At 35.3% G+C, this 11,478-nt stretch overlaps 1 protein-coding gene across 1 annotated transcript; it reads left to right on the top strand.

The window, feature by feature from the left end:
- Positions 1-1,478: 1,478 nt before the first annotated feature.
- On the top strand, positions 1,479-2,035 carry LOC149422554 (uncharacterized). Its single transcript, XM_089633856.1, has 2 exons — positions 1,479-1,510; positions 1,666-2,035. The coding sequence occupies exons 1-2, from the start codon at positions 1,499-1,501 to the stop codon at positions 1,984-1,986; spliced, it is 333 nt and encodes a 110-aa protein (XP_089489982.1). The 5' UTR covers positions 1,479-1,498; the 3' UTR covers positions 1,987-2,035.
- Positions 2,036-11,478: the final 9,443 nt, after the last annotated feature.

Consider the following 11,478-nt stretch of genomic DNA (forward strand, 5'->3'; position numbering starts at 1 on the left):
TAAATACCATGAAATGCACTCGCTGTTCTAGAAATTCTAACAAAGATTTACCCAATTCCTGTATCTTGTACTACTTTTCCTCAACGAAACTTTAGATACAGGGCGACAAGATTTTTTAGCATTCTTCCAGATGAAAAAATATGTGAATAACTTATTTTTAAACCTAATGTAAAAAATTGCATCTAAAGTAGCAATTGGGCCTTTACCGGAGCACTCACTCAAATTCGAAGTTATTGATTTAACTAAACTATTCAGTGAACATATTTTATTATGTGTATATTCATTGGAATTAGGATAAAAATTTCCAAATTACGGCCTCAAAACTGCTAGTCCCATTGAGGCGGGTTGAGGAACCTCAACTTATAACTATGCATTTCACTTCTAAAGATTTTTTTACATTAGCTCCATACAGGAGGCCCCGAGGAAAATAATTTCCCTCAGGGCATATATCATCTTAAAGGATGCTGTGTGGATGGTCTTACTAACGCAAGGAAGGAGAGGACGTTCTTGAAAGGAAAGAGGTATGAAGGGTGGGTAGGAATCAGGGGGTCAGTGGGACCAAGAATGACTGACGTATTAATATATTCCTTCAACTGCGGTGCAAGGCGATGGGTCGAAATAGTCCAGTCTATCTCGATCCGGCCTGCCACGCAGCAGGTGGGCAGATGCATCCGTCGCCCAGACCTAGAAAAACCTCACCTCCATGAATCCAGGCAGCCCCGCTAAGTCATCAATCGTAGGGAACCACTTAATGCTTCCAGGAGCAGCGGTTCTCTCCCAAAATTGAATTGTATTACCAATTGTTAAATAAAGTATTTTCTATTTTTAATATTTATAACCTCTGTATTCTCTATTTAACATTTTAGTTAATGTTGCTAATTTATTATAATAAAATAATCAGGTATTATTATTGTTCTACAACAGAACCCGAAATATTATTCCTTTGAAGCAAACATGTCCAGGAACCCAAACAAATTGTTATTGTTTTTGGGAGTTTGAGATTGAGGGTACCAAGAGTTGAAAAACGCATGCAAAGTGATCATCAGAATAAAAAGTAGAAGGGAAGCTTTGGGGTTTTGAAGGGAAATGTGAATTATGAAAATCGAGGGATGTATTTTCAGAAGACCCAAAACAGATAAACGGTGTGCATAATAACACTTTAGCTTAGCCTCAAATATATAGGCTCTACAATTAAATACTTATGGATTTGATACAATTTTATCTGTAGTTTCATTGGTTAAATTATTACAAAGTATTTTTAACCGTGCTTCATATAAAAAAACAGTCTGGCGAATTTACCCAGGTATCTTATGAAACAAAATAAACCACTTTTATGAACAAAATATTCATGAACGTGTCCATGAAAGATTTGTTACCCAATGGATGCCCCACGCTATCGGCCTTTGCAATGTCCTGCTGCAAGACATATAAATACTGGTAGGAACGCTTGGAGAAGTATACTTTTGTCTTCTCTCGACGCAAGCAACACACTAACAAAATGTTCAAGCTGGTGAGATAATGAGAATTATACATACATAGTATTACCTAGTTTTTCAAATTATCGTAAGAGTAAAAAAAGTCAATATCATTGTTAAAGCATCATAGCATTCTTGACTAATAACTACAATTTTTAATAAAAAATATTCAATTATTTGTAATTTTCAGGTATTCTTCGTGTCGATGGTGGCTTGCAGCCTGGCCGCTCCCGCCCCAGGACTCCTGGCGGGTGCCCCCATCGTCACCGCCACGAGCTCCCAGGTGGTCGCCAGGAACTACAACGCAGCCCTGGCCGTAGCCCCGGCGCCGCTCCTGGCCCCCGCGCCACTGCTCGCCGCCGCTCCCCTATTACGCTCTGCCCCGCTGTTGGCTTCACCCTTCGCCGCGCCGCTGGCCGCCCCGCTTGCCGCTCCTTTCTCTCCATACGCCGCATACGCCGCCGCCCCAGCATACGCTTCTCCCTACAGCGCCTACCCATACATATTCTAAATATTCCTACCAAACCACTAATTGAAAGTTACCTACTTTTATGCGAGAATAAAGCCCTGAATATTGTTTAAATTTGTTTTTATTTTAATTTTATATATGTTATCCAACTTTTACAAGTTTACGCTTCCCAAATTTCAAAAATTGACATACAAATATTGACTGAAATTGAAAAAATAACGCAAAACACAACGCATGCATATGTGAAAGTGTCCCAAAAATAATTTTTCTTTTATTTAATAAATGACAACCAAAATTTCTTCTGAAATGACTTGTCAGTAGGCACTTAAATATCTACCCGCTTAATTTTAAAGCATACAACTTTTGCTCGAATCATTGCATCAATATAGCATTAACAACATTTTCCTAAAAAGTGTAGAGAAAATTAAGGACCTTGGTATTATTTTTGACAAGGCTATAAAATGCTTAGGGTTTATTGTGAGAAAGTTAAAAGATTTTAAATTAATTAATTCCTTTAAATTGCTATTCACTGGTTTGGTGAGAAGTAATCTAGAGTATAATTCAATCATCTGGGCTCCATTTTACGTTTAAGATTCACCAACGAAAAATTGAGAGAGTGCAGCATAAGTTCCTGAGATTAATTAATTTTAAAGTAGGAATTCCAACCGAAGATCTTAATTATAATTTTTTAATGAACTTGCTGAACTTAACCGACTTATCATCAAGGCGCATAGTGATTGATATGGTATGTCTATTCAAAATATCGAATGGCAGACTGGACGTCATGGATTTAACAAGCGTTATTTCGTTGCGAGTACCTACGCGGGAAACTCGACTGAACGCCTTGTATAATTTTTGTTATTTGTTTTTGGGGTGTTATGCCGTGTTGCGCTAACTCCTTCTTTAGCCTTTAGCAAGCGGGTAAAGAAGGAGTTAGCGCAACACGGCATAACACCCCAAAAACAAATAACCAAAATACTTTTGGCCCTGAAAATCTTAAATCATATTTGCCTTGTATAATGTTCCAAAATCTGCTAACAATTATTTCGTAAACTCGCCTATTACAAGATTACACAGACTAGGTCATAAGTATGGTTCAATCGATGTTTACCGCTGCCAATCAATGTCAAAATTTAAACTCAATTTAATGGAATGTTTACATTCATATAAATGATTTTCTGTTAGACCTTTTGTCGATTCTTATCATAATCTAGTGTAATAGAGATTGTTAATTAAAGTTTCATAGTTTATAGAGTAATGTGAACAACAATTTCATAATTTTTTATTCAATTGATTTGGAGGATATTGGCAGATCGTCTATTTTTATTTTTTACTTACTTAAATTCCATGTTACCTACGTTTCGTAAACTCTTATGTTTCATGTTACCCATAGACATATGAATATAATATTCATATGTCTATGATGTTACCTATATTTTGTTTACCTATGCATTGATAAATCTTATATTTTATCTAATCTGTATATTCTTATACATTATGTAAACTTAAAAATAATAATTGCATTGGATGTAAAAGCCCTATGGGCGATTAAATGAAATAAATAAATTTTACGAAAATTAACAAAAAATTATAAAAGGACCAATCAATATGCACGTCACTATCTCAATGATATATCTTTTTACAAACATTATTTGGTACTATAATATTAAAAGAAATACTATTAAGTAAGTCTACATGAACACGATGATTTCACATTATTTGAAAAAAGGTTCTTTAGGGCCGTCTGTTTCAACGCTAACTATAGTAAAAGTAAGAATAAAAGTAAATGCTAAAGTTAAATTTCACCAAAATGCGTTTTTCAATCAATTTAACTCCTGGTTTTACGTCACTTTTAACTTTTGTTTTAACTTCCCGAAATCCGAGAGTTACTCGCGAGTTATTCACGATTCTCGAGTTATTCCGCTATTTTGACATATTTGACAGTTCTATACCTACTTAAGGTTCTTCTGTTGAGTGTTGTTACGAAACGATTAAATCATGATTAATATTATCGAAGATGACAGTAGTGAAGATGAATTCGTCATGCAAGATGTTTTACAGCGAAAGCCAAAAACATTTCGACCCCGTGTTAATAATATGGTCATTTGGGATGATTCCGAATTTTTAGCACGGTATCGCATGTCGAAAGAGCTTGCAAAATTTGTGACGGATCAAATTGAGGGAGATATTACGACTACTGGAAGGTAAATTATATTTTTTCCGTGTGATATCGTATATATTATAACAGGTCGTCATTTATTTTTAAATACTCATAGAAATATTTTTCTAGGAACAAAACAATGTAATAAAAGTATATCTTTTTTCATAAACTTTGGTATACAACTTATTATTATATTAAACCCTGTATATAATGTTTCAATATACATATTATAATTGAAAAGAAACTATGTAATAAATATATAACTATTTTTACAAATTTTGGTTGGAATTATTAATCAAAGGAAACTAGCCCCTCCAATACTCTCAAGAAATTATTCCTAAAACTATAAATCGATCTTCATCATGTAAGTAAAAATTAAATTCTGAAATAAAAAATTCGAACACAATAACAAACAAGAAGTCAGAAGAGGTTATAATGACGCACAACAAACTTCTGTATTTTGACAGTCATATTTTGTTAACCAGAGATCATATTTAATCTTCGGTGTGGCCGTATCAAAAAATAATGCCGTGCGTTTTTCCACGTAATTTCAAGGAATATTCTGCTTTTTAGACTGGCCACACTAGTAACTGTTACTTTTGCATAAAGGCACTTGAAACAGCGCGCGGTCCGATTTAACATCCTTGTTACTTTAACTGACAGTTAAATTTTTAACTTAGCTCACGATTTAGCATTCTGTTGAAACAGACGGCCCTTACTGAACCATTGTCAAAGTTAGCCAAAAAGTTAAATTTTCGAGAACGGAGACGGAACACACGAACAATTTGACAGACAGAAGAATTGCCAAACGGTCAAATTAAAATAGGACTTCACTACGCTCAGTCAATATAAATGTGAGAATTAAATTAAATAAGTTAAACAGTGGACTCTTGGACACGTACTATACTTGTGGACTCGTTTTTTCGTAAGACGGCTCGTATGTGGAACCAGCTACAGGCATCTGTTTTTCCTCCTTCATATAACTCGGGCCTCTTCAAGACTCGTATTAATAAATCCCTTCCTACAGCCCCTACCTTAACCCAACTCTGACCAACCGGATGGTGAAATAGATCCCCTGCTTTTAAAATGGTCTTTTATTGAGTCAAGCACGTTTTCATGTTTTTAAAATGTGAGAGGGAACCAAGAAATGTTCGATTTGAACTATATATAACACATACAGAAAACTTCTGTTTTATAAATATTTGGGAATTGATGGAACGCTAGCTCTTTGTATTTATGAGGCATGGTAGACTCCTTTGGATTAGCTAACACTATTCAACTCAAATTGAGCGGGCTCTATCTTTGGGAAAGGGAAAAATGTACTTTAGGGTTATGTGATTTACGGTAGTAATGATGAGGTTGTTACTAAGGATAAAGATAAATTGTAATAAACGAATGATGGGGTTGTACTAATAAATTAAACTAAGGAATCTGAAATATCATTGAATTTACTACGATGCCATCATGTACTGGAAACCAAATGAATGTTGTTTTTTACGCGTTTTTATGTTATGCCACCAGGACTGGAATGAAGTACAAAATAACCACCGAGATAAAAAATAGAGCAGAATTTTAGGTTCTTGAAGGGAACTGAGAGGATAAGGGAAGGTGTGAAGTTATTTTTGAGATTCAATGATTGCAATGCACTCGGCTGAAAATATTGAAAATCGGCTAGAAATGAAATTAATAATTTTGACGTACTATCGTGTTAAATATTAATACCTTTAAATACCACAGTTAGGAGAATCTGGTGGTTTAGACCCATCAGTAAATGAAATAGAGGAGGGTTATAATATGGAAGGCGAGTTTGGGTACCACCGCTCCGAGAACCATTTATTATATAGCTAACACTTCTGCCATAGGTGATCCCAAGCGGTTTGCTACGTTTGGAAAGTTAGCAGGGTTGCCCGGGTTCATAGACTACGAAAGTCTGGTTTGGGGATACCCTTTGACCTCTCAAACTGGTGTCTTTTTTATTTTTTTAAGTCGGAGGCGGTTTACTTACGTTCCCTGCGAGCACTTAGGCCATAGGCCCTCTGTACTATCTCCCATTTTACATCATTGCTTTGCCAGTAACCCGGTCCCTTTTATGAAGTTCACCAGGGCTGTCATTGGATATGTGGCGATCTCTTCTGGTTCCACACTGTGTCTTCCCAGGTATCTGAGCCTTATTCCCAGCAGAGCGGGACATTGGCACCATAGGTGAATTGGAGTATCTTCCTCCTCTTCACATTTCCCACAGATGTTAACTGGTGTCTTGATCCATCGCCTTGCACCACAGTGAAAGGGATATATTCATATGCCCGTCACTCCTGGGAACACTGATCCCTAGATTCCTACCCAACCCTCATACCTTTTACCTTCCTAAAATTTCCTCTCTTTTCTTCATAAAAAACCTTCCACACAGCATCCAAAAAAGATTCCACCGAGGGAATTCCCTCAGGGGCTCCCGTGTGGGGCAGATGTAAATAAAATAAAAAAGTCGGGCACTTCAGATGAGGTAAGTAAGTTTTTTGGACAGTACGGGCCAGAAGAAATGAAATGGCTTTTAATGAAGCCTAGCTCTTCTATAATTGATTATATATACGCATTGGGGAAAGATAATGTGATTTTTTAATGTTCTAAAGAAAAGAACATCAGAAAAGGAAACGGTCACATCTGGGACTCGAGCCCAGGACCCTTGTCTTTCCGGGACAGTGCTCTACTAAAAAAAAAGTTAAAAGTGACCGAGGGGAATAGGGTCTCATTAGCTCAGTTGGTAGAGCACTGTCCCGGAAAGACAAGGGTCCTGGGTTTGAGTCCCAGATGTGACCGTTTCCTTTTCTGATTTTTCTGTTTAAGATTTTCGTTTAGAAATCACTAATATTGTCTTCAATATTTAAATATTACAATTTGAGGTTTTACTCAATAAAGTTATTCCGAAAAATAAATAAAAGAAAATCATTTTGTTAGAGATCTGGAGGGAGTACAGGATTTTGCTAAAGCTTCGAAGACATTAGTAATATTTCAAATGATGTGTTCGAAAGATTCAATTTCTAAAAGACCCAAGTTCTGCTAATGCATAAAATCACACTTTAGCAGGTTCTTCGATGCCTGTGATTTTTCCGATGGTTGGCTTTTTGATGTGTAAATTTGTCTAGAAACTACATAAATGAATTACGGTAGGGCTTTGATTAATGAAGGAATTGGTTATCCATTTACACCTCTTAACTTACATAGATGGTGACCAAATAAATAAAAAAAACTCTTCGGAGATTCAAATCAACAAACCGTATCTATCATAAGCATTTGTATAGAGTTTCAGAAGGAAGACATTTTTGTTAATTGACGATTACAAAACCAGTAAAATAAATTATTAATCTGGGTAATAACAGAATTATTCTTATGGATAAGTTTAATAAAGTACGCACAAAAACGTTAAGCAAAATTCAATGTGCAAAAAAAAGTTCGTTTTTTCTAAAAATAATATTGCATCAAAAACATTACTATTAACTAATGAAACATTTTACTTGGGAACGGTCAACCACAAAATATTACAACAATATGCGTAAAGACTTGAAAATAATATATTGTTTCCTTTGTAGAAAACTTCCTGGAAATATATTATTGCGTAACTCAAATTAGATCCCAATACAGCTGACGAGTTTAATTTTAACGATGCAATTACAAATGTTTTGTAATTCGCGACATTAACAAAATATGACCCTAATGTGTTACTATATGAACTATGATAAATTTATTATTATAACAGGAAGAATTTTTCAAGATAATACATACTATAAAAAAATCTATTGGGCGAAGTAGCCCAGTGGACTTTTGAACTAAACTAAGGAACTTTTACAGAAGGCACCAACCAAATTAATATTCGTGAAAGATTTGTTACCCAACGGATACCCCACGCTATCGGTCATTGCATTATCCTGCAGCAAGAGATATAAATACTGGGCAGGACAACTGGAGAGGTATACTTTTGTCATCTCTCGACGTAAGTAACACACAAACAAAATGTTCAAGCTGGTAAGACAATAAGGACTATAAATTGATTATATTACCTAAACTTAACAAAAACTCTCATTTTCAAGAAAGAAAAAAATTTCGTCATTGTTTTTGTTGAAGCTTTACAGCAGAACAAAACTATATATACAGTATGTATAATTTGCAGGTATTCTTCGTGTCGATGGTGGCTTGCAGCCTGGCCGCTCCCGCCCCGGGACTTCTGGCAGGTGCCCCCGTCGTCACCGCCACGAGCTCCCAGGTGGTCGCCAGAAACTACAACGCCGCCCTGGCCGTAGCCCCGGCACCGCTCCTGGCCCCCGCGCCACTGCTCGCCGCCGCTCCCCTGTTACGCTCTGCCCCGCTGTTGGCTTCCCCCTTCGCCGCGCCGCTGGCCGCCCCGCTTGCCGCTCCTTTCTCTCCATACGCCGCGTACGCCGCCGCCCCAGCATACGCTTCTCCCTACAGCGCCTACCCATACATCTTCTAAATATGCCTATCAAACTACCAATTGCCAGTTACCCACGTTTATGCGAGAATAAAGCCTTATATATTGTTTAAATACGTTTTTCAAATTTTATTTTACTCGAATTAACTTATTTCTTTATGCTTCATTTTAATTGAAACAATATAAATAATAACATAATATTTGATTGTGTGTTTCCGCACGCAAACACAAATCAAAGGTGATACTGATGTCATAATAAAATTGAAAAAAAATATCGTTTTTATGTATTAAATAATGTTAATAACAACAAGTTTTGCTACGCGTGTAAGCAGTTTTACCTTCTGAAGGCAATATCAAACTGTTTTATTGGCATTATTGTATAACGAACTGTTCTGAAGGTGAAACAGCTGTCACACATAGTAATAATTACACAACAGAACTTGGTTATAAATAAGCTGTTTTTGTTTGTTTATAAATTTAATAACAATATATAAATTAAAGTTAAAAAAACATAATGGAATTCAACAAATTAAGCTTGATAACAATAAATCAATTAGCGTGTTTAACATTATGGTTTAGTGTTTAAATGTTAGTATTAAAAAGGTTTTTTACGAAAAGTAAAAAAAATAAAAAAAGATAAGACATGAAGATAGATAAGAGATGAAGACAATATTAGCGATTTCTAAACGAAAATCTGAAACAGAAAAATCAGAAAAGGATACGGTCACATCTATAAAAAATAAGATAGGTTTATCTAAAAAGACGCTGTCTAGATTGCATTTAGTTCGGGTTGAATCTTGCGATCATACATAAAGATAGTTGCCAATAAAAATGTGCGGTGAAAAAATGAAGACAATGTTGGTAGTTCTTATTCGAAGTATGATACAGTTAAAAGTGACCGAGGGGGATAGGGTCCCATTAGCTCAGTTGGTAGAGCGGTGTCCCGGAAAGACAAGGGTCCTGGGTTCGAGTCCTAGATGTGACCGTATCCTTTTCTGATTTTTCTGTTTCAGATTTTCGTTTAGAAATCGCTAACATGGTCTTCAATAATTAAATATTACAATTTGAGGTTTTACTCAATAAAGTTATTCCGAAAAATAAAATAAAAAAGATATTACATTACATCAGATATTATAAACATTGCTTTACATTTCATCAATTAAGATTTCGATGCACATTTGTGTAAACATTGTGAAAAAGAGTTTTTAATGGTATATTAGGTAATGTTTTAGTAAATACGTTACATTAAATTAGAATAGTTCATCGAATTAATTTCTTAAATAAATAAGAAATTTTAGGTGGCTCATTGAAATTGATTCACTACCTTTAAAATTATAGATTTGAATATAATTATCTTAGGATAGGATAAAGAAAGTGCAAGTAAAAGTCAAATCCCTGCTTCTATTTCAGCTTAGAAAATTTGGAATTTTCAAAAGGAACGTTATTTAAATAAAGAAATATATTTTATGCTTCCAAAACATTACTGTTTTCTTAGTAACGAAAATACTTCGAAAACATATTAGATTTGTTAGTTATAGTTAGGTCTAGCAAAAATACAGTTTAGATAACAACATATGTTTACTATGAACTTCTAGAGCATGTGACCTGACTTTTCTATTAGAAGAATCCTCATATAGCCTCAAACAGTCGCCATAACGATGTCTATGTATAGAAAGCTTCATCCGTTGATATTTAAGCTCTCATAAGCTGCCATAATAACCAATCATACGGATTAGTATTTGGGGATTTACATTGGACGCTTGGTTTATATGCATAACTTCATCATAATGCCATTGTAGCTTATACAGAAATATGTGTTATTAATACTAAATACCCGAACTTGTCACTTTATTATCCTTTGTTAGATTACTATACAAAACACAATAAAATTGTTATGAACGAAATCGCCCCCAACTAAACAAAATTTGTATGGGGACATAGAAATTTGATCAACAGACTATTTTAGAGTAAATATAGAGAACAATACGATGGTTCAAAATAAAGCAAATTGTTAGGGGGTTGGAAAATTACGTTATTTCATGTAACGACACAGGCTGTTATGATGTATTTATGAAAATTACCGGGGTATATTATTGTTATGGTGACACTTTTCCAGAAGCCTGTAAAGAATTTAAACTGAAACATTAGCTGATACAAACATAGCAAGTACATCCAAGCTGCAAATTATTTAAATTTCCGAGAGTACGTATGCTGTCATCCATAATCTCTGTAGATACATAATATGCGTGACTTAATGTACTATAATTATCAAATGTGTCTTCTTTACTCGTGCTTCTATTCTTTTTACATGGATAGTTTTTTCCATTTCAAGCGTTGGGCATTTCATTGATTGGGTGAGCTTTTGTACTATTTGTATGTAAAGGGTTTTGTTGCAATGCATGTGGCTAGTTAAAACACAGTAGGTAATGGCAATCCTCCGAGATTTCATTTGCTGTCAAATGTGGAAAAGTCTCCCGTTCACTGAACTATCAGACCTCTCGTTCTCTCCGTATTAAACCCATTAAGCCGAAGGGCGCGGTTTCAAATCCCGGCGTCCGCAAATAAATTTTATCTAATAAATTTGTGTTAGTTCACAATCAATTCATTAAAAATAATATATATTATACTTGCGACCGGTTACAGAGTGGATGATACTTTCAGTATCTTCCTAGTGTTAGACCACCATTCAGAATTGAAATGTTGCTTGAAATGGCTTTCGCTGTGTTTGGTGACCAGATCTGAACAGTAAAGAAATCCCTCACCTTCCTCTTACCATCCCCTTCCCCTTAACACCTCATTTAGCCTCACAACATACCCCAATTGGGGATGCCATAGTATCACTGGCTCCAGACGATGGGAGCAGTTGGGACTCTTATGCGGTATTCACATAAAAAGAGGAAAAAATATTCATTGCACGAAGAAGCAAAATAAT

This window comes from Hesperophylax consimilis, chromosome 7 (genome assembly GCF_061612785.1).
Source record: "Hesperophylax consimilis isolate HC1 chromosome 7, BYU_Hcon_1.0, whole genome shotgun sequence".
Classification (NCBI taxonomy): Eukaryota; Metazoa; Arthropoda; class Insecta; order Trichoptera; family Limnephilidae; genus Hesperophylax; species Hesperophylax consimilis.